The sequence below is a fragment of the Procambarus clarkii genome, chromosome 55 (assembly GCF_040958095.1).
Source record: "Procambarus clarkii isolate CNS0578487 chromosome 55, FALCON_Pclarkii_2.0, whole genome shotgun sequence".
Classification (NCBI taxonomy): Eukaryota; Metazoa; Arthropoda; class Malacostraca; order Decapoda; family Cambaridae; genus Procambarus; species Procambarus clarkii.
The window spans coordinates 22,505,483-22,531,116 of record NC_091204.1 but is presented as its reverse complement, the minus strand read 5'-3'; the positions used below and the strand labels follow the sequence as shown (position 1 = coordinate 22,531,116).

The following is a 25,634-nucleotide window of genomic DNA, read 5'->3' as shown; positions in this document are numbered from 1 at the left end:
GGCAGGGTCTCCCTACCCCTGGCAGTCCAGTGCTGTAACCATGTACAATACGCGATTGTCCTAAAGTGTTGGGAAATTGTGAGACCTACTTGCACCCAACATCCGACAACACTCATGGCATTTATTGTGCAGAGATATTTCATGAAATAACTTCAGCATGCTAGGGTCGCATTATTATCAAGCGTGTGTAAAGCTTAAATGGTCCACAAGCCAATATACAACCGAAACATTTACATAAACTCCAGTTTTGTCACTATGAATCTTTTTTTTAAATACAATGCATGACTACATTTTTCATTTCATATATGTTATTTTTCTGTTGTGTATTTGTTATTATCTCTTTAATGTAACAGTCCTATTTTAACTATTCATTGCAACATCCAAACAATCTAACTACACTATTAATTAAATTATCTTATTACTGATGTATTTGGTATCCACGTTGAAACACTTGATATTACAATGTATTCCTAGGCCTCCTAGATAGTAGTGTAATCCAATAATATTTTCAGCAACAATATTTTCTGTTCTTCACTATATTTTTCCAAGCTATTATAAAACCAATAGTTTTAAGATTATGATTTTAATAATATATAAATTCTTCTTACAAATTTCGTGTGCTCTTTATTTAACAAGTGTATTGACTAGCTTCTCATGATATAATAAACAGTAGTTGGTTTATACCTATCCTAAAGTAACATATTTCAGGGTAAGTATAAAAAAATTGGGATTAAGAAATATAATATATGATGATTATATAAACGTGCATTTGATTTGATTTAGAAAAGAAATATAGGAAACGAAATGGGAATTTAACCAATAATAAATGACAAATATGCAGCTATTATAAGTGTTTCACACATTTGAAAGCAATCGTTTTTCCTTACATTTCAAATCAAGTATGTGACTACTTATACTACTATCTATAGACAACAAAGATTCAGATACCATTCGCACTTTTATTAGCCAATAAAACAGCTTAATATTAAATACAAATATGGATATTCTAAGGGAAAATTCGTGTTGTTGTAAAATATTACAAGTGCATAATGAAATAAACACTACTTATATAACTAGTAATAATATTAAAACAATATAATAACAAACCTAGTTATATTATTCTTGTCTCTTACTTCATAATAGTATTCTTGTCTCTTACGTCAGTGACTTATGATTTCATTAATGATTAATTTACTAAAGAGTGGAATATATTCCACAGGTACAGGCGCTGTCGGCCTCGAGCTACATAATAAAGGATTCACGTGAGTATAATGGGAAATTGTACCAGACAATCCCTTCTGATTAATACATCTGTAGCGGAGTGGTCTGCATAGTTGGTTTACAACCGAAAAGTCCTGGGCTCGATAAGAACGAAGGACCATGCTAGGCTTGCACTTTTTATTTCCAGTACCTCCCGCTCATATATTAGTCTAACAATACCTTCAAACTATCGAGTGCGTGTGTCTGTCTGACATTACATGGTAACTTGTTCCATAATAATGAATCCAAAGTTCCTGGCCAGTGTTCGCCAATATTTCCTGGTCAGTATTCCCCAATATTTCCTGGTCAGAGTTCCCCAATATTTCCTGGTCAGTGTTCCCCAATATTTCCTGGTCAGTGTTCCCCAATATTACCTGGTCAGTGTTCCCCAATATTTCCTGGCCAGTCTTCTCCAATATTTCCCGGCCAGTGTTCCCCAATATTTCCTGGGCCAGTGTTCCCCCAATATTTCCTGGCCAGTGATCCCCAATATTTCCTGGTCAGTGTTCCCCAATATATATTTTAAATCCAAATTTATCCAACTGAAATTTATTATTTAGTTTTTGTTTAGTTTATGTTTGTGACACCTAGTTTACATCCACTTGTTAAAATTTGTCTTACATTTGACAACCCATTCTCGTAAAATGATAATTGTTATGAATTATGCTTACTTATTATGGGGGTATAGAGTATTAATGAGAAGGGCCAACAGCTAGAATTAAGATGTATCAAAAATAGTGGAGTAGATAGGCCCGGCTCCCCAAGGAACATAGGTTCTTGTTAATGTTTCAAGGTTTTAGAAACAGATCTGCTGTCTAGAATGCAATCATCTACACCCCTGCAACAGGATTAATGGATACACTTCAAAAACTAACTTATTTATTAAATCCTCTTAACAACCCCCCCTATACATTACTATAATAACAATAACTACTTTACCACACTATTTTACGTTAATTACCTTGGTCCACATAGATCACTATCCTGTCCACATAGACAGGATACAAGGCTTACACTTGGGACAAGCTAGGGTAAAGTCTACTTGAAAAGAATTCGAAAGCTTGAAGCAGCCTGGGGTAGTTAAGCCCCATGTGGTACCCTAGTCACAACACAAACACTTAGGGATGACCAAAACACTGGTTTATGCTACACAATACTTAATAATTAACACACACGCCTAGCTAGTAGCACAATATGTTATGATCTCAGGCAGCCGAAAAACAAGTCTCACCTTTGAGAATTATTCTATCAAGCCTGACCTGACTAGGAGGTCGGAAATACAGACATGAAGATTCATATGGAAAAAATAATTGGGTAAATTTTACACGAAGTTTAAGATTATGGGCAGTGAATAAGAAAACAGATAAATGACTGGTTAGGAGATGTGGATAATTTGCTGGAGGCGTGAGGCTCGCTTCTGGAGGGCTTTGACCTCACTTGAGCGCCAAACATCGCAGGGGAAAGCCGCGCTCCGTCTGAGCTCCCGTCAGAAAGGAACCCCTACTGATATATCTCCAAGAGAAGAGAAGTGTGCAGACGTGCCAGCTGTAGAATCGATCATGGAATGTTGTGGTCTCAAGTCCTGGACGGCGAGGAATGTTTATTAAGCCGCCCAGAGACATTATCGTGGGCTGCTGGAGTGCCTTGACCAGGCTCTGTCAGAGGGAGGAGCGCCCTCGATCAGACAATCTGTGGTAAACACGATTTAAGCCAGTTCATAGTGATTGCTTGTAGTTGGTCGTGTGCCCAGCGACAGTAGCAATGTTTATTGATAAGTTAGACATGTTTTGATAAGGCAGAAGGCCTAAAATAAGAGAGTGGAGTGGGAGGAATACGGAGCGATATCCGTCCCCTCTGAGCGCTGGCAGGTGACGGCGGAGGACCCTCCCAGAGTGAGTGAGGGCCGCCGGGCGAGGTGGAGCATGGACCGGCCCAAAACGGGGGAGTCCACTCTCACTGTATGTAGAGAGCAGATAGATGCTGGAGGCAAACATATTGTGTGGTTATTTTTGTTTATGTGTTTAAGGGGAAACATTTTTATTGGAGTGTCAATGGGTTGCAGGTTTGTATTTGGGGAAGAAGTTGCTGAGAACTTCGAAGCCAGCACAGAGGGAGTAGTTGATGAGACTCCAAGGTAGTGGAGGAGAGGACCTCGAGCTGTGAGGAGAAGCAGTGAAGAGAAGTATCACGTGCTTCTGTAGAGGTGGTGAAGCACCATATTTGCTCGAGGGAACTTCATGGTGTAGCAGCCAGGAGAGCGGTGGAGGACCCTAGTAGAGGTAGTGAAGCACCATAGTTGCCCAAGGAAAACTTCATGGTGTAGCAGCCTAGAGGAGCTGCAGAGGATCCTGGTAGTTAAGCCTGGAAGAACCTGAAGATATCAGGGTAGTGAACTTCCAGATGTGGAAGGGAAGTTCTAAATGATCGCTTGTAGGGAGTTGATAGAGTGTTTGTCTTTAGCGTGTAAGACGCAGTGAAAGGTGAGTGATAGTTTGCCATTTTTGTACCAAGGTGTTTATACTGAAGCATAGAGTTACAGTCGTAGGCTGAATTATCTACAGATGTATGTGTTCTAGGACTGATAGAGTCATCGATTGATCATTGTTGTGTATCAAGGAACGTTTATACTGATATATATATGTTATTGCACTCATACACTGATTTTCCTTGTACATGTTTATAGATATATATATATTCTCTTGCTGATAGTACAACATTGTATTATAAGACTTGATCTACCTGAGGAGGTTGGTAATATTAGGTGGTGAATCAGGAGATAGGATACCACTTGATAAGCAGATGATAGAGTTCTGATGGTGTTGGAGTGCAACCTGACTGAAATAGTATAGAGTGTAGGATTCATTATTATTATATGTGTGTATGTATTGTGTATGTGCTTTGTTCAGTAAATGTATTCAAATTTGCTGGTGTTTGCCCTTGTCCTAGTGAGGCTTCCCAGGAAATAGTAAAGAAAGAGAGAGTGAGAAAGAACCAAGAACCACCGCTGTGGACAGGATAGGACGGAACACTAGTAAGTCAAAGGGGATTGAGGAGATCATATCCCATAAGGAGAAAGTGGGGAGTCACAGCGGCTCGAGTGGGTGTGTGCACGTGACAACGAGGCTGAGTGTTGGAGCCGCATCCCCTAAACATGTGACGTTGAGCCCCTCTCCAAGAGTCAGAAGCGCCTAGTGTGATCACCTAGTGAAGTATAAGCACTCTACCAAGTTGTGGGTTGGGTTGTCCGTAAAGGAGGAGCAACACGACAACACCACCAACCCACACTACAATAAATACCTTAATATAACTTAACTGAGAAATACCCCAGCATGGGGTAAGGGAAGAGAGGAGTAGGAAGAGGAGACAGAGCCACACAGGAGAGGTGTTGACCCAAGCACAGCCGTCCAGAGAAGAGAGAATCAGCCTCTCTGTCCTCCCTCACTCTGATCGCTGCCGGCCGGATACTTAGCTAATCGTACAGCAGCCATCATTCCAAGTTTACTCAGACATACTTTACTAATTATTTCAATCATTTCTAAACATAGCTGATAAATAGTTCAATATTTAATAATGAACAAGCCTAGAGTCTTAGTGCTCTGTGAGAAACAAGATTCGTCTTACGTCTGGCAAGGAAGATTGGAACAAAAACGCATCAGCAATCCTATCAATTAATGTAAAGTAATTATTTAGAGCTCAATTTGACCTCTGGTTTCCAACTAAGGAACCCAGGGTCATAACAATAATACTTTAGTCACTACCTGCTTAAATGTACCAAAATGTACTGTTAGCCCTAAAAAAGTTACAATTTTGTCCCATTAATTTCGTAGGCAAAACTAAAACCCGACAGTCTTAGGCACAGTGTAGCTCATTTAGGTACAATATTAGTTCTAACATAGTGTGCGTGGCAGTGTTTGGACTGGTTAGGTTGCGTTAGGTCTTTCAGCCTCATTTGTAATGTAACATAATGTCATTTCGGTTAATTCAGTAATACAAAATGCATGCAAACGACGAGTCATAATAACATTGCTGAAATATGATGACCAAACCACAGGTCAGAAAATTAAGAAACAACGGCGTTTCGATCCATTCTGGACTAATATCAAGTCAAGTAATTGAAAGAAAGCAGAAGAGATAAACAATACGAGGAAACAGAGTGAGGTGAAAGGTGGAATGAATGAAAGAGAAAGATGAAGATAAGAATCACAGGAATGGTAATAATAAGATAAACGGTAAGAATAAGATGACAAAATAGATAAAAGGTAAGAAGAAGATGAAAGTAAAGACTAAGGGGAAAAAAGTAAGAAAAGAGAAATGGTAAGAATAAAGGAAATAGGTAAAGTAAAGGTAAGATTAGAATTTAGGGTAGGAAAAAATAAGAAAACAAAAGAGGAAAATGGGTATAAATTTGAAAAAGTTATAAAAATAGAAAGGTTAAGTAATAAAGTAAAAAAAAAAAAAGTCAAGAAGTCTGATGAAGAGACGAGAAAAAATCTAGTAATGAAAGGGACAGAGAGGAAAGGGGACCTAGATGGCCAAAAATAAGTAAAATTATCTTCATTACTTGTCCAAAACTGGTCCAACGGCATTTCGGTCCTTGACCGACCGAAATGCCAGCGTTTTTTCATTTTCATGTGTATAGTTTAGATATCAAGCAAAATGTATTTCTGTATGTCGCTCTAATGAATGAAAAGTGAGATTTATTGATCTCTGCTTAGGGGAGGTTTCTAGCATAGGTATGAACTTTGTTATCCATAAACTGCATACCACACTACCGTGGATGCAACCTTTCATTCACCTTGGCCACCAGGTGAATGTATTGTTATCCATATTTATAGCTTTCAGTAAGGTTGTATTAATTCTACAGAAGGGTTCTGAGTGTTGGAAATTATCCAACACTAATACATCATTTTTGTATAATAATACATCATTACTGTATTAACCACAGTAATTACTAATTTTACTAATTTGTAGAATTAATTCAATCAATGTTTCTATTGCCACAGTATTTTCCCTAATCCTTCCTATAGTCTCCGTGATGCTGGGCGGTAGCAGCATGTTAAAACATGAAATTCTCTCCACATTTACTAAAATCTAAACAGAGTCCAGTTAATTACTTTCCTTTATTATGGATCATCGTTTATTTAGTTGTTTTATTTATATAGCATATTACTGTTTACTGAACTTGCTCATTTAGGTGAATTAACAACTACAGTGGAAAATATTACAATATAAAACAATTCCATATAATATTAATTTCGTTCATTTTACACAGTCCTAATAAACTGACTTGCGCTATGCAAAATTATAATGCACCTTAATACTTTCATTAGTGATATTAGTACTTGTCACTATTCCTTGCTTCCATAATTAATTACAAATAAGTAAAATAATTTATGCTCCTGAATACTTTGAAGCGTTCTGCCCATGTGTATCGCAGCAAGGGAGGAAGGCGATGTTACTGTGGGATATCTGGGGCTTGATTCATATATTCAATTATTTGCTTATTGTATTTAATAAATCGAAGGACCACCCACTTTTGAGAAAAGAGGGAAAATGAAGAAAAGTGATCATTAGAATAACACTAGAGAACCAGTGTCTATGGATACTAATTAAATGAATAATCACTGGAAAATAATGAACAGACTGTATTATTAATTAATTAAAGTCAAAGCCTCAAAGACCTACATTGGGAGGGGGGGGGTATTTCTAGAAGTTCATATATATCTAGGAACCTGTGTGGTTCGTCACTAGTTCATTGTTGAGTTAATAACATAATAAATCTAAACTACAATAGATTCAAAGATATGATAACTCAAATTATGAATATTAAAGATTATGAATTACTGAGCAACAGTCGAGCAAAACAAATTAATTACCAATCATCATTTCTAGCAATAATCTATTCAATGTAAAAATCCTATATGAATTATATAGAAATCAGTAATAATACTAGATAAATTTGTACGAAAAAGGGGTCTTAGCTGTAAGACGATTTCTATAATACCATTTCGTCATTCGTCCTCGTGGTCACAGGATCCCAATAAAGAAAGAACCCAAAGTGAATATCACGAATGATGAGAAACAACTTGTCGACTCCTCGTATACACGCTGAAATCAGACAAATGTGAGTAGCATTTGATTAGGCTACGATTAATTTCAAATATTCATGAAAACGGAGAAATTGTCATAAGTCTACTAATGTTGTGTATTAGGTATCCTTGCTGTATAACGACAGACTACTCATAAATATAAAATCTATTATGATGCATCAAACGAGAATGTTATACTTAAGATGAGCGTATCAAATACTGAGGTCTGCCGAAACCGTGTCAGCCAGTCCCAGGCGTCCACTGCTGTGTACGTGTAATTACGGGTCGTGGCTTCAATTGTTAACGCGTTATTAACTGGCCGGGCACTATAGAACACGTGGATAAGTAATTGTTAACTGTTGACCGGGTATCAACGTAATTCTTGTCGATAAACTCCCCAGTCACTTCCACATGTCTTGCCATTCTTCATCCCAGGGATGCCTCCTCTCTCACAATGGTGTTTCCGCCTCCCTCAACTCATCTCTCGCATTCACCACAGAAATTATTAATCACGAATAATTCTTTTCCGCGCAATTATGGATGTAATACGTTAATGAGAACTGGGTTGCAATTATAGGGACTTAAATATTATCATGTTCTCGTTTTATGGTGTTAAACGAGAAATGGAGAAGATTTTATTTTCTCCATGTCATTCGCACGTAACAGATAAAACTGCTACTTGATAACAATTTTAGTTAATAACTCTTGGTTTTAGATTATCAGGAGTCATATTGTCCGTAGGTAATTATTACACGGAATACTGATAATTTTAGAGAACCACATTCAATTCTCTAACACATTGGTAATAAACGTGTCTAACTGGACATTATCTGACGCAATGTTGCTACTCGATTTCATGAGAATTCTAGCACTAATACGCAGATGAAATGGTTTAATTTATGTTGACACTACCATTAGTGAAATTATTAACTACTGTAGTTAGTATATAATGATAAGGATTTATTAAAATACAATAGTAGTTTATTAGTGTTGGAAATTTCCAACATAACTCCGGGGGGAGAAAACTCGGGTTGCAATGTTGCAGTACTGACGTACCTATCCCGAAGTTTGTTGCTGGAATGTTGAGTACTGACGTACCTATCCCGAAGTTAGTATTAATGTTAGTATGTTAGTACGATAATACACACATAACGGATGTCCCGTAATTGTCAAGGACATACAAGAATTTTAAGTTTTGTAAAGGAACTCATGTTAAATGAAATATGGAATTGTGAATCATCTAAAGTTAATGACTAATAAAGCCTACAATATACTCTGTGACTGGTGTCACTATGACATGTAACGTTTATGTTACTAAGTCTTAAAGTTTTGCAAACTCATAGATACTCTAGATGAAATAATGTTATAGTTGATAGCCTACACAAACAAATTAAGAATTAAAGCATACAATTTAAAGTAACTGAGAATCCACTGTGAGGTGAATGTTTTGGGTCATTGTGACTTGTTACTGATTTGTTACTTGACATCACAACACAGCATCATCATGATTACTCAAATTGAATGTGAAATTATTTGCTCTTAGTCAGAGCTATAATAGGCTTGTAGTTTCCGTTTGCATTGTTGAGCAGCTGCTCTAGTGGGGCGTGTGCTCAGTGGATCAGAATTGTTGTCCTCGGAAACTGTAGGTGAAGCTGGTTCTGATAAACACTCTCGTTCTGCTAATTCGAGAGGTACCAACTTCTCTAATGTTTTTAGGGTAGTAGTGCCTCGGCACAAAACCCATACTACTCTCAGGATGCCTTGGTGATCTGGGTGGATAGCAACAATTTTGCCTACAGGCTATTCTGACCTTGGTCCATCACTGTCAACCAATACTAGGTCTCCTGGTTTAAGTTGAACTTTATTATAGGGGCTCGAAGCTCCATAGTGGTACTCTCGTATACCTGTGAGGTACTCTCGAGTCCACACCTCATTCCACCTTTCAATTACTCTCGAGAGATGTTGGTAACTTTCTACTAAGTCACTCCTGGTTACATGGGAAGGGTCGACGGGTTCCTCTTCTGCCAAAGGTATCAGAGGGCTCAGCAGGCCTCCATGTATTAAATGCGAGGGACTCAGAGGCTCTCTCTGTGAGAAATCATCTGATAGGTAAGTTAATGGGCGATTGTTGACTCGCGCCTCAATTTCCACGACGAGTATTTGGAGTTCGGAGTAACTAATTTTCTGTCGATGCAAGGTCTTCCTTAAACATTTCTTGACAGTCCCTATCATAGTTCGTAGAACCCACCTTGCCAGGGGGCTCTGGGAGCAATAAATTTCCAGTGGCATTGTCGTCTCTGCAGGACAGACTGCACTTCTGGATGATTCCATATCTCTCGTAGGCAGGCTTCTCCTGCCACAAAATTTGAACCATTATCAGATATCATTAGTTTGAGACAGGATCTGCGAGCTGCAAATCTACGAAAAGCTTGGATGAAGGCTTCAGCACTCATGTCAGAAGTCACTTCTAGATGTACGCCTCGTGTGGTAGCACACGTGAAGAGGCAAATATAAGCTTTCACTGGTATCTTATCTGGATTGCCAGTGAGAAGCAAGGCTCCTGTGTAATCGACATCAGTGGTCTCAAAGGGACGAAGATGAACTACTCTCTCCTTAGGGAGTGGTGGAGGTCCTGGGTAAGGACACACTCGAGCGTCGTATCTTTTGTAGATTACACAGAACTTAATGATTGATTTGGCAGTTTGACGACCTTGAGAAAGCCAATATTTCTGTCTGAGGTCGGTGAGAGTGTCTAACACTCCGCCATGCAAAGTACCATATAGATGGTGATGTAAAACTAGAAGTTTTGTAATAATGTGGTGACGTGGTAGAATTATCGGATTCTTTGTATCCAAATCAATTTTCGCATGAAGCAAACGTCCTCCACACCTTAAGATATTATGAGTGTTGGTATCATACCAGATACCTAGAGACTTTGTTAATTTATCTGGAAGATTTTCATATTCACTTCCATACGTCTCTTGTTGTGCACTTTTGATCCAGTAGAGGATAGGATTGGGAAACTTATGTCTGATTCCTATCTTAGCAAGAAAGTCAAACACATGTGCTGTCACTCTTAATAACTTACTCAAGTTAGAATAATTGTGAGGATTAATAGCTGAGATTCGATGAGGTTCTGGTTCTTTCATGGGAGTAGTGATATTGGTCACTATGACTTGTGGCTTCTGTTTGGGCCACTGACCACTAACAAGCCATGAAGGTCCATTAAACCACATCGAAGACTTGATTAGTTGTTTTAATGTTAACCCTCGAGATAAGTAATCTGCAGGATTGTCCTTAGTGGGGACATGTCTGAATTTATATCCAGCAGATAATTCATGAATTTCCCTAACGCGATTACTAACGTAGGGAGTTTTATTGTTGTTATTTCTTACCCATTGTAAGACTGCCTCATTGTCTGACCACACTACGATTTCACCAAAGTGGATATTATTGAGTGTCTTGGTCAGGCAATGAGCCAATCTTACTCCCACTAGCAATGCAGTTAACTCCATTTGAGGTAAAGATCTCTTCTTGATTGGAGCAACTCTTGCTTTAGATGTGAGTAAAATTGATTGTGCACTATTGACTAAGTAGGCTGCAGCGCCATACACTTTGCCAGAGGCATCGCAAAAAACGTGCAAATTTGTGGGTAAGTTTTGTCCTTAAGCATTACGAGGAAATTTCAAAACACCTAATTGATTGAAATCCGTTGTGAGTATCTGCCATTTATCTTGCAACTCAATTGGCAACGGATCATCCCATCCCATATGTTTCTGCCAGCATTCCTGCATTAGGAGTTTTCCCCTTATTAATATAGGACTAAGTAAGCCTAAAGGGTCAAATGGTTGACTGACATACGAGAGTAATTTTCTCATGGTAAGGGATGAATTATTGGTTTGTACTGACTTGACATTCTTCTCGTCAGTACCTGTGTTCCATTCCACGCCCAGAACTTTTATTTGATTAGGCACCTGATAACCCGGAAATTCTTTCTCGATTATCTGGTTTAATGATTTATTGTTTGAGGCCCATGATTGTAGTGGCATATTGGCTCCTAATAACTCACGGTTAGCCTCATGGTAAATTTCTACCAATTTGGATTTGTCATTTGTAGTTCCCTGGAAATTATTGACATACAAGTTGTCACTGATCTCTGTTTTATAAGGACTATTTGACTTCCTCAAATGTGTATCTAATGTGGCTTGAAGTAGAAACGGGGAGGAAGTCGCTCCGAATAGCACAGAGGCAAATCGGTAGGTTATGACATCACTGTCAGGATCCAGTGGGTCCTTAATCCAGAGAAATTTGGTGTAATTACGATCCTCTTCTTGCAAGCCTACTCTAAGGAAAGCTTTACTGATATCAGCAGTATAAGCGAAAATACCAGTACAGAATCATAATAGTACATCATGTAGCCTTTGTGTTAGGCTAGGTCCCGTTTGGAGACATTCATTCAAGGACACGCTGTTTGGCTTCACTTTGGCACTACAGTTGAAGACAATACGTATTGGTGTTGTCAATGAATCTTTCACCACAGCGTGATGGGGTAAATAGTGACCTAATTTTTAGTTATCATTATCAACAACTTCGATAAATTTACTATTGAGTTGTTGTTGAATTAATTGATGATACATGTTCAATTTGTCTGGCTGTTTCTTCAGCCGTATTAATTGAGACTGTAATTGAAAAGCTGCCATGAAATAATTAACTGGAAGTTGTGGATGATTCAACTTCCATGGTAGTCTCACCCAGTATTGTTTGTCCTTATAGACAACTGTGTCCAGATATTGCTGGTAAGTCCACATATCATCAGGGCTTGGTTGTTCAGGGACAATACCTAAAGTGTCTAAATCCCACAGACGATGTACAGGTGGATCAGACTCATTATCTTCAGATATTTCTCTGAAATGTAGGGGTGACTGTTCCAAGCCTAGTCACGCCACTATTGTATTGTTAGATTGTTGGTTGGTTGACGCTGGGTTTTGTTGGAAAAGCACCGGTTTAGTAAGCAACTTGCCTCCCGCAGATGACAACAAATTCATTCCATGTTGTCTGGTGCATCCCGTTATAAATTTATAATAATGGTCAGCGCCTATAAGTATACCAACATCAGTGAGGCAGTCAGAATTTATTTTGTAATCTGCTAGCCTCATGCGGTTTCATTTAAGATATCTCGCAGTGCGAGCTAGTCCTGTGACCTGCAGGTCTGAAGGAAGTTTATCTACTACTACCGTTTGTATTGGACTAGTGGAAGATCCAAGTCTCACTAACACCTTGACTATTTGGTATTCACGAGGTCCACTATTAGTCAAGAACCCAGAAATATTCAGTCTCACACTTTTGGCAGGTTTTAATTTTAACTGCTCGACTAATGTGTGATGAAGGTTTTCTGTGATCCTCGATCAAAGAGACCTCTAGTGTTAACTCTAGATTCCTGTCAATTAGTTTGAGTTGAGCTGTAGGCAGAGTGGTATTATTGCCTGACTCAGTAGCAAGTACATTTATTTCTTGGTGTACCTTGCAATATTGTACTGTGGTAGAATTCATAGAATTCTCCCCAGGTGTCATAGATTGTGTAGAAGTTTTTCTACATAAGGCATAATGATGTACACCTTTGTTGCATCTACTGCATAACCGTAGCTGTACTACACATTTACGGGGATCATGAGAACCCATGCACTTGGTGCATCTGTGTAATTCTTGTAGCCGTTTAATCCTGGTATTAAAGTTAGGATAAACAGTGCATTTATAGGTGACATGTTCTTGATCACAGAACAGACACTTTCTCTCTCTGGCTGAATTTGTCCTTTTAGTAGACATATCAGTTGTAACGTCAGAGGGAGATACAGAATAAATACCAACACTACCACTCCTTTTTCCAGTGGATGGAGTAGTCTTAGGTTTGAATTTATTGGACTTATTCAAAGTCGATTTGGGTTTGACTGAGTTGTCAATATTAGGTGGTTTAGACTCAGGTTTAATCTTATCATGAGTCTTCAACCTGTTAACCGTTATCCTCAGTCCCTCGAATATTTGCTCGAGAGTGAGAAACTCGGTTTTATAGTGTGAGCAGATTTATGCTAAGATATTTCGAGGTAATTTCCTCTGCAAAAGTAACTTGATTGACCATTCTGAGGCTGGTACATCAACTTTAGTACCTAAGGCCTTCACTAGAGACTCTACTTCTAGCCTGAAGCTTTGAAGTGAGTCTGGTCTGCTACTTGGTGCATTCAGATCTAGCAACTGGTAATAAAGGTTAGCTATACTCAACTCCTTGTTGCAATAGTTCAACTTTAGCAGTTTTATAGCTTCCTCATAATTACGCTCAGTGAGAGCTAGGTTATTTATGACCTTTTTAGCCTCCCCTTTGAGAAGACTAATCAGGTATGAGAATTTAGAAATCTTGTCAAGAGAGGATTTCTTATGTATATGAACTTCAAATGAAGTCCAAAATGTGTCCCAATTTTCTTCATCCAGCCCTGCAAATGTAGGTAAGTCTAAAGTAGGTAGACGAACCTCAGGTAATTGATTACTAGATTGAGACATAGTATTATTTGGATTAGATTTAGATTATGTTACTATATTGGATAGTATGTCAAGTTTATCTTGAGTCTCATCTTCATACTGAGAAATATCTGCTATAATTTGATCCATTTCATCAGGATCAGTTTCAGTTGCATTCAATAGGTCGAGATAAGACTGGATTGCAGATCTGACTTGATCAAATTTTAGATCAGCTACTCTCAAGGATCTTTCTAGTTGATAGTAATCAATGGGAGTTGCTTTAGACAATGTATCAGACTTATTAATTAGTGTAGTTAAATGACCTTTGAGGCCAATATAGGTTCTCCTTAATTGTTCAGGAGTAGCCATGGTGGCTTTAAGTCCAAATTTCATAGGACTTGAATAAGTATTACTAATGAAGCTTGGGTACTTGCTCATTAGTTGACAAGTAATATTGAATATAGCCTAAATTAATCTGGCTAAATTACACTCTACCTCACTCGAGGTTAAATGTATCTACCTAACAATAAGTAGCTGTTACGGCCCTATTGGGTCGTAACTGGGTTCTTCTCTGATGTTATTAGAGTTTGGGTATCCAGCCCCAAGTTAGTAGTGGCTTTGAAGGGGTGTGTTCCGTAACGCAAGTAAATTAAAGGGGAAGGGATACAAATGCACTAATTTAAATATATTATTTCACCACCACCATAAATAAATATATCACAGTCACACGGGGGGTATAAATCCACAATGTACAGAATTGTCTTCTTCTGAAGACACAGGATGCTCCACGGTGCTCACGATGAGTAGCCCTGGTTCCCTTCTTTGTAGCCCACGATGAATCCTTTGATTCTCTCGGCGAATCTACCCTGGCCACAGGCCAGCCAAATCACAGTCCCACTGGGTGCACCGTCGTGGAGGCCTTCAACAACAAATCCAGCCTGTAGCTGGCAGGTTCCAATCAGCTCCGCTGTATAGGCCACTCCACGACCGATTCTAGGGTGGTGAGCCCTAGGCAGGAGCCTCGTGTGATTCCACAGATCACTCTCCTCACCACAGTGGCTAGTCTCTTCCACCAGCCAGCCCCCAGATAAGACGATTCCTGGTACTGCTACGTCACAGGCAGGCTAACACACTCAACAGTGTTCGTCCGGGTGTGGCTCACAACTTCTGCAGCAAACACGTGGAGAGACTTTGGCTGCCTTGGGTAGACTGATCCATCATCCAATACAGCAGTCCCAGGTCGATTCTGAAATCAGACACGTCATTAGTACTAGGGACACTCTAGGGCACCTCACTTACAGGCTTAGACACAAACGTCCACCTATCCACTCCATAGATGGCGTTGCTGTCTAAGTGCCACCTCACCAGAGGTCAGCAGCGGCTAAGTTACGAGCTGATTAAGATGGGAAACCAGCCCCTGTGGCCGGTATATCCCGTCCTTGCTAGATGACGTTGTCCATGTTGCGGGGTTTTCGGCTGGCGATTTACAGATGGCGCTAATTTCATGGCTCCGTGCTCTGACGCTGGATTCGGGTCCGTAACAGTAGCTAAGGATTTTGAGCAGTGCTTGAATTTCACCATTAACTTTCTTCCGGCTAGCTCTTCTTTATCACCATTAGATGTAATGGTGATCATTCAGCAGCACTCAAAATGCATACACACAAATAATGAGTACACAAATAATTAATATGGGTATACTCTAATCAGAGCTACCATAAGGTTAAATCCCACCCTTGATAGGGTCAGCACAAGAATGAATAATGTATGTACTACTAACTAGCTCACGACTAGTTGTAAGAATTTCTACCTAAAAAGCTACGAATTTATTTAGTCTGCATTTGTGCCAAATTCAGCACAATCACAGCCTAAATTCCTACCTAATAAAAGTTGGCATAGATTAATTTGTGGTGCAAGAATGTGAATATATAGTTGTGCTGTATTTTTGTTTTTTTCGATTTTATAGTTTATATAAGTGTGCACTTGCACACACAGGTGAAAATACAATTATGTACAATTAATTTGGCTTGCCAGCCACAGCCTTTTATGGTGATTGATTGTGTTGATCAGTTTGTCAGCTACATGTGACCTAGACTCACCTGACAGGTGTACACCATCTCTTGCCAGGTTTTGTCTGTATGGTCTGGCTGTAAATTGAATGTAAGTGGCATCCAATCGTACTCTCTTCCTCAGCCTAAAGTTTATATATTTGGCAGCTCTGTGGTAATATTCTGGACTCACTCCCCAACGATTATTATTGCTCAGTTGGCGTGGTTCCACCAATGTGAACACTACTGAACTGCTAATAAGTTTAAATGAGGAAATTATTGTTTTAAGGTGATTAATTACCTCAGCTGGGTGTCGAGTAGGATGGATGTCATTACCACCTAAATAAATAATAGTTAGATTGTGAGGCCACTCTAACGCAGGAGTTAATGTGGAATTATTATAGAAGTTGTGAGCTGTTGCTCCTGGTGACCTGAAGATTCTTACCTCATTATGAGGTATAGGTCTGAGTGTTGTTGGCAATTGACTGTGTCCCACTAGTGCTACTTTATACATGAGGTATAAACAGCAAATAAATTGGTGTGAATTAGGCTAACCTATGTGGTACACTTCCAGTAGACACAATTAATAAATGTGGTTAGTTTAAGCTACTTCACACGGTGATTAGTTATGACTAATTAGTATACATCCGGTTCGAAGGACCATAATGTGGGATACCTGGGGCTTGACTCATATATTCAATTATTTGCTTATTGTATTTAATAAATCGAAGGACCACCCACCTTTGAGAAAAGAGGGAAAACGAAGAAAAGTGATCATTAGAATAACACTAGAGAACCAGTGTCTATGGATACTAATAAAATGAATAATCACTGGAAAATAATGAATAGACTGTATTATTAATGATTTAAAGTCAAAGCCTCAAAGACCTACATTGGGGGGGGGGGGGTATTTCTAGAAGTTCATATATATCGAGGAACCAGTGTGGTTCGTCACTAGTTCATTGTTGAGTTAATAACATAATAAATCTAAACTACAATGGATTCAAAGATATGATAACTCAAATTATGAATATTAAAGATTATGAATTACTGAGCAACAGTCAGAGCAAAACACATTAATTACCAATCATCATTTCTGGCAATAATCTATTCAATGCAAAAATCCTATATTAATTATATAGAAATCAGTAATAATACTTGATAAATTTGTACGAAAACGGGGTCTGAGCTGTAAGACGATTTCTATAATGCCATTTCGTCATTCGTCCTCGTGGTCACAGGATCCCAATAAAGAAAGAACCCGAGGTGAATATCACGAATGATGAGAAACAACTTGTCGACTCCGCGTATACACGCTGAAATCAGAGAAATTTGAGTAGCATTTGATTAGGCTACGATTTATTTCAAATATTCATGAAAACGGAGAAATTGTCGTAAGTCTACTAACGTTGTGTATTAGGTATCCTTGCTGTATAACGACAGACTACTCATAAATATAAAATCTAGGATGATGCATCAAACGAGAATGTTATATTTAACATGAGCGTATCAAATACTGAGGTCTGCTGAAACCACGTCAGCCAGTCCCAGGCGTCCACTGCTGTGTATGTGTAATTACGGGTCGTGGCTTCAATTGCTGATGTGTTATTAACTGGCCGGGCACTATAGAACACGTGGATAAGTAATTGTTAACTGTTGACCGGGTATCAACGTAATTCTTGTCGATAAACTCCCCAGTCACTACCACGTGTCTCGCCACTCTTCACGCCAGGGATGCCTCCTCTCTCACAATGGCGTCTCCGCCTCCCTCAACCCGTCTCTCGCATTCACCTCAGAAATTTATTAATCACGGATAATTCTTTTCCGTGCAATTATGGATGTAATACGTTAATAAGAACTGGGTTGCAATTATAGGGACTTAAATATTATCATGTTCTCGTTTTATGGTGTTAAACGAGAAATGGAGATTTTATTTTCTCCATGGCATTCGCACGTAACAGATAAAACTGCTACTTGATAAAAATTTTAGTTAATAACTCTTGGTTTTAGATTATCAGGAGTCATATTATCCGTAGGTAATTATTACACGGAATACTGATAATTTTAGAGAACCACATTCAATTCTCTAACACATTGCTAATAAACGTGTCTAACTGGACATTATCTGATGGAATGTTGCTACTCGATTTCATTAGAATTCTAGCACTAATACGCAGATGAAATGGTTTAATTTATGTTGACACTACCATTAGTGAAATTAATAACTACTGTACTTAGTATATAATGATAAGGATTTATTATAATACAATAGTAGTTTATTAGTGTTGGAAATTTCCAACAGTTACGTACCTCTATAAGATGCGTAATTGAATAAATTAATTTCTACTTATATATATGCCTTGCATATAATATGATTACATGTATGTACATATAAACATTCTTTAATTGGATGCAAGTTATGTGTTATATATTTCATCGCATATTGGAATAGGCCCAACTTACCAACCGTGGGAACGATTGGTTGTTTCTTTGTTAGCTCACGTCTGATCCCGTGGGAAAAGTGGTTTGTAATGATCATAAGTGGGTAACAGTATGTGAATTCTGTAATTGTTTGAACATTAGGTGGCAAGTGTCCATGAGAGAGTTTTAGTGCTGATTGGCGTGCCAACATTTACCTCTGTTGTTTTATTTTAATTACTGCATGTATTAATAATTACATTACCTCTGTTATGAATGTTTATCTGAGCATTACTTAAGTTAGATTAAGATTACTCTTGTCATAATATATTGCTCCATGTAATTTTAATTAATACTCTGTAAGTTTGGCAATTTTTCGCGGGGCGGAAGCAATGTTTTTGATTCCCGCCGATTTAGTGGTCAGTAGCTATCAAGGACCAGGAGGAATAACATCTTTGGGAGATAAGTCTGTTTAATCTTTGTGTTTTGCCATAATATATTATGTTATAAGGAGAGACAGTACTTTTGATTTTGTTTTATAAGTGATCTTGTCCACCTGTACTTTATATAATATTGATTATATTGTTAATATATATTATAACTTTATATGTATATTTCATCAGTCCTAAGTGAGAAATCTTATTATTACCTGGGGCCAATTATGTGGTTACACTGGTGACCCGCTCTAGAGAACAGCAGTTTGTAGTTGCCCTAGACATTTAAGGTCTTGCTGTTGTCAGGGTTTCGAGCCGTGACGCACGATTGGTAACAGGCGACGCCATTCCTACTAGCGATGTCATATTAGCAGCGTGCAAGAGAGAGAAACGCCATTGTAAGGAACTTGCGTAATGTCATTTATTTCGCTCAGACAATCCCGAGAGTAGTGCCACATTATTTCGGCACACATCGGCAGTGTCTAGGAACTATTTATTTATTTATTTATTTATTTATATACAAGAAGGTACATTGGGTTTGAGAGAATACATAGCATAGCATTTACAATCTTGTAAAGCCACTAGTTCGCACAGCGTTTCGGACAGGTCCTTAATCTAACAGATAATTTTAAGTAGGTAAATTCTAGCAGAATTAATAAAATGATAACAGATACATTGCAAGAAAAAAATGAGATGAGAGAGATTAGTAAATATAGTAAAGCACATTGGTATATTAAAGCTCTGATTGATTACATTGACATCTTGATTGGTAATTTAAACAAGATTAATAGACACCATACAACAGATTGATAGCACATATAAAAAGACAGTAATGATCACAATGGTAAAGATGTTCAGATTGGATACATAAGGATTGGGAGATTGGGTAGCAATAGATACAGTGCAATTTTAGAGCAAAAGGTAAAAAGCTATGAAGATGAAATTAGGTACTTTTTAGTTTTGTTTTTGAATGACGCAAATGTTGGACAGATTTTCAATAATTAGGGAGTAAGTTCCATAGACTGGGTCCCTTTATTTGCATAGAGTGTTTACACAGATTAAGTTTGACTCTGGGAATATCAAAGAGATATTTATTTCTGGTGTGGTGATAATGGGTCCTATTACATCTGTCCAGGGAGAGTTTCAGAGCAGGATTTGCATTTAAGAACAGGGTTTTGTAAATGTAATTGACACAAGAGAATTTGTGGAGTGAGATTGTGTTTAGCATGTTTAGGGAGTTAAACAAGGGGGCTGAGTGCTGTCTGAAAGAAGAATTTGTTATTATTCTGATAGCAGATTTTTGCTGGGTGATGATGGACTTGAGGTGGTTTGCAGTGGTTGAACCCCATGCGCAGATACCATAATTAAGATAAGGATAGATTAGTACATAATATAGAGAGATGAGAGCATAGTTAGGTACATAATATCTGATTTTCGAGTGTCCCAACTGTTTTAGAGTCTTTCTTAGTTATGTGTTGTATGTGGGTGCTGAAGTTGAGTCTCTTGCCTAGGAATAGGCCAAGAAACTTTCCATCATTTTTATTGCTAATGTTTACATTATCTATCTGAAGCTGAATTGCATTTGTAGATTTGCTTCCAAATAAGATGTAGTAGGTAGTTTCTATATTAAGTGTTAGTTTGTTGGTTGACATCAATAAGTGGCCTTTTTTAGTTCATTATTAACAACATTATTTAATGTATGTGGGTTGGGGTTAGAGTAGATGAGGGTAGTATCATCAGCAAACAAATTAGGTTTCAGAATGTTAGAGACATTAGGCAGATCATTGATGTATATAAGAAATAGGAGAGGTCCCAAGATGCTGCCCTGTGGCACTCCAACGGTTATTGGTTGAGTGGGAGAGGTTATATTATTGATGGTTACACATTGGTGTCTATCACTAAGATAGGATTGGATATAGTCCAGTGCATTGCCTCGGATTCCATAATGTTGGAGTTTACGTAAGAGGTAATTGTGATTAACAGTATCAAAGGCCTTTCTCAGGTCAATGAAGAGTCCAATCAGAAACTCATTTTTGTCAAGGGCTGAGTAAATTATATGAAGGAGACTAATAATTGAAACGTTGGTACTCTTTTGAGAGTGAAAGCCATTTTCGACATTTGAAAATGTCGAATTTTACGAGGTAGGAGTAGAGCTGTTTGTAGATAATTTTTTCAAATATTTTTGATAGTATGGGTAGGTTTGATATTGGTCTATAATTGTTTATGCCGGATTACCACCTTTATGAACTGGCGTTACTCTTGTTTTTTTAAGGATATCAGGGAAGGTATGAAGGTAAGGAAGGTAAGGCTTAATTCTCCAGCCTTTAATTAACGTCTGAGCAGGACGGAGGACTGGAATCGTTCCCTCCATCTACAGACACTTGGCCTGGCAACTATATTTATTCTATTTGTTTTACTGTGCTCACATATAACATTTAGATAGTTGTCATTAGGCTGAGAAATTAACATCAAAATTCAGTACGTGTACTCTCTAGCCGTATTCCGTAATTTATATAGGAATATATATTGCCATGATACCTGCAGAAGATTTCTGCAGTGATAGATATATCCTTTAGGAAGAATTCTGCATATAGGATATACCTGTAGTTACTAAAGTGGAAGATTTATACGAAGTAATTACCTAACAGCCCTCGGGTCCACGTCAACCGAGGTGCTAAGCTTCCCCACCTTCACTTGCAACAATTCGTCTGACGCAATACGTCGTCAGTGGAGTGTGGCAACTGATTTCCTCTCGATTTACAGCTAAGCTGTCACTCTTATTTGAATTAGATAACTAACAAATATAGTTACCTTAATGATTTCCTCATGCGATCAATTATACTAACCATTTGATTTACCATATACTATTCAATATTACAGTAGTATATTGAGGTACATATTCCTCTAATAAATATTATTATAATCTATTTAATATTTATTCACGTTTATTTAATTCAGTGATGAACCAGCACTGAAATCATGCTTGGGGTATTAATCTTTTTGCATGTAATTCTCCATTTTAGGTGAGGGGATTTAACTCATAATACAGTCCCATTAATTATTAATGCATTATTAATGAAGAAAATCCATAGGACACTAATTCCTGGAGTAAAATATCATACCACTAGCTCTACCCTGTTTTCCACTTTTTCTCAAAAAGTGGTGGTCCCTCATAAGCTATCGAAAACAGTATTAATTGAAATGATTTACATGAGTCAAATTTTCACACACAAAATTTGATCCTTCGAACCTAGATAGCTGAGAAATAAGCTATTCTCAGCTATAATTAATCATTTACTAACACCAATTATTATGTGTTACCATAATTAGGCTATACAAATATTTAAATTTACGGCTGTCAGCAGACTGTCCATATCATAGCCTAAACCACATTAAATCTATGATTACTGGTTCACCTAAGTCAGTGAATTCATTAACATTTTAGGGTCCAGTATACTAATCCAAATTACTGATGCCATAAATGTATGTATGTATATATATATATATATATATATATATATATATATATATATATATATATATATATATATATATATATATATATATATATATATATATATATATATATATATATATATATTGGTGTATACTGGCAGCAGGTTTTCTTTCAAACATGTTTCATTGAATATGACCGCATATTCTGTATTTATTATTTTCTGGTTTAGGGCTTCTATCCCTCTAACTATTTTCTTAGCATCAGGGCTTAATTGAAATAGGAGTTCTCCAAAACTCATTTTCGTACTTTTAAGGTGAAGAAAAGAAGTGATTTACTATAGAGTGTATTACACTTATTTGTATAATTTGCACGACGTTTCGAACCTCCATGGTTCATTCTCAAGTGAACAGATCTTACAATACTAGTTGATTTTATACCCGCATTAGGTCAGGTGATAATACAATGAAGGTGAAAACATGGGGGGATACATAAGGGATAAACATAGGGGCTGCAGAAGGCTTATTGGCCCATACGAGGCATCTCCTATCTAAACACAAAGATTAATCCAGTGTAATTGGCCTGTTATGTTGGACATTGTCTTCTGTGTTGGCATCGATATGTTCTTGTCTTGTCCTTACTCTCATGGTGGGTAGAGTAAATAGTTCCGTGATTTGGGTGTTCATGGTAGGTCGCTCTATTCTTATGTGAATTGCCTCAAGAATTTGTAATCTTCTTGAATCTTGGGTTTTGTCTATTATGCAAGTATTCTTGTTCAACATTTCTCTTGTTAGAGTAATGTCATGGGCTTGTCTCATGTGATTCCTAGGGGCACCAGATTGAAGATGGCATGTCAAACGCCTCGTCAGCTTGGTCGACGTCATACCTATGTACTTACATTGAAGGTTACATCCTTCGTGGGGGCAAGTGTACATGTATACAACGCTTGACTGCTGTAGAGGGTTCTCCGTCGGCTTCGGGCTGTTTTTGATAAGGAGTTCGGAAGTCTTCTTGGTTTTGTAGAATATTATCAGGTTTATGTTTTGGTTAGGAGTAGTGCTTTTTACTCCTTTACGGATTATTTCTTTCATTATTCTTTCCTCTTTTATATGTTCACTGTGCATGGTTGATTTGTAATATAATTTTATTGGGGGTGTTGTGGTTTCTGTTCTAGGTTCTGAATTATACCAACGGTCCAAGTGTCTTCTTATAGCAGCGTTTATTTCCGCGTTGCTATATCCGTTGTTCACCAATACCTGAGTTACTCTTTCAAACTCTCTACTCACGTTGCTCCATTCAGAGCAGTGGGTAAGCGCTCGACGAATATAAGCATTGAGAACACTGGCTTTGTATCTTTGGGGGCACTCACTTCTACCGTTCAGGCATAATCCTATGTTGGTGGGCTTGGTATATACGTTGGTGCTTAAAGAGGTTCCTGTTTTTGTTATTAGTACATCCAAGAATGGCAGACTGTTATTTTCACTATTTTCATGTGTAAATCGGAGTACTGACTCTCTCTCTAGGTGTCTTTTTAGGTCAATTAGTTCATCTGAGTCTTTTACTATATATATATATATATATATATATATATATATATATATATATATATATATATATATATATATATATATATATATATATATATATATATATATATATATATATATATATATATATTATTAAATATGACCGAAAAAGTAAGATTAATAATTCTAACACGAATTTTCTCAATCTTTCGTACATTACGCTTCACTGTTGGAGGTAAATCAAAAATCAATTCTCCAAAATTCATTTTTATTTCTAGTCTGACGCGACACGGGCGCGTTTCGTAAAACTTATTACATTTTCAAAGACTTTAGTTCACAAATACACAACTGAATAGAACTTACGTATCTCCGATTTTATATCTACATTTGAGTGAGGTGGAAGGGGTGATGTGGCATTAACACAAGGCAGAACAAAATGTGGTATTAATAGGGTATTAATTTCATCAACACAAGACAGAACAAGGGTATTAATAGGGTATTAATTTCATCAACACAAGACAGAACACGAAACAATGGATATTGAATAGAAGTGTTTGTAGAAAGCCTATTGGTCCATATTTCTTGATGCTTCTATATTGGAGCGGAGTCTTGAGGTGGGTAGAATATAGTTGTGCAATAATTGGCTGTTGATTGCTGGTGTTGACTTCTTGATGTGTAGTGCGTCGCAAACGTCAAGCCGCCTGCTATCGCTGTATCTATCGATGATTTCTGTGTTGTTTACTAGGATTTCTCTGGCGATGGTTTGGTTGTGGGAAGAGATTATATGTTCCTTAATGGAGCCCTGTTGCTTATGCATCGTTAAACGCCTAGAAAGAGATGTTGTTGTCTTGCCTATATACTGGGTTTTTTGGAGCTTACAGTCCCCAAGTGGGCATTTGAAGGCATAGACGATGTTAGTCTCTTTTAAAGCGTTCTGTTTTGTGTCTGGAGAGTTTCTCATGAGTAGGCTGGCCGTTTTTCTGGTTTTATAGTAAATCGTCAGTTGTATCCTCTGATTTTTGTCTGTAGGGATAACGTTTCTATTAACAATATCTTTCAGGACCCTTTCCTCCGTTTTATGAGCTGTGGAAAAGAAGTTCCTGTAAAATAGTCTAATAGGGGGTATAGGTGTTGTGTTAGGTGTCTCTTCAGAGGTTGCATGGCTTTTCACTTTCCTTCTTATGATGTCTTCGACGAAACCATTGGAGAAGCCGTTATTGACTAGGACCTGCCTTACCCTACAGAGTTCTTCGTCGACTTGCTTCCATTCTGAGCTGTGGCTGAGAGCACAGTCGACATATGCGTTAACAACACTCCTCTTGTACCTGTCTGGGCAGTCGCTGTTGGCATTTAGGCACATTCCTATGTTTGTTTCCTTAGTGTAGACTGCAGTGTGGAAACCTCCGCCCTTTTCCATGACTGTTACATCTAGAAAGGGCAGCTTCCCATCCTTTTCCATCTCGTAAGTGAAACGCAGCACGGAACTCTGCTCAAATGCCTCCTTCAGCTCCTGCAGATGTCTGACATCAGGTACCTGTGTAAAAATGTCGTCAACATACCTTGTCGTCAACAAGGTATGTTGACGACATTTTGACGTCAGAAAAGGTGGTAGGTTAGGTTAGGTAGGGTTGGTTAGGTTCGGTCATATATCTACGTTAATTTTAACTCCAATAAAAAAAAATTGACCTCATACATAGAGAAAAGGGTTGCTTTATCATTTCATAAGAAAAAAATTATACTAAATATATTAATTCAGGAAAACTTGGCTTATTAGGCAAATCGGGCCTTGAATAGTAGGCTGAGAAGTGAGTTCTGGCTACTAGGTACGACATATATATATATATATATATATATATATATATATATATATATATATATATATATATATATATATATATATA

The 25,634-nt window shown here is 37.7% G+C and overlaps 1 protein-coding gene across 2 annotated transcripts in view; it reads left to right on the top strand.

The window, feature by feature from the left end:
- The window catches only part of LOC123756277 (methyltransferase-like protein 27), a 262,560-nt gene that overhangs the window by 185,286 nt on the left and 51,640 nt on the right, over positions 1-25,634 (top strand). For both annotated transcript variants that reach the window (XM_069305544.1, XM_069305546.1), the window contains exon 4: positions 1,220-1,262. In XM_069305544.1, coding sequence (XP_069161645.1) covers positions 1,220-1,262 — 43 coding nt within the window. The remainder of the gene's footprint in view (positions 1-1,219; positions 1,263-25,634) is intronic.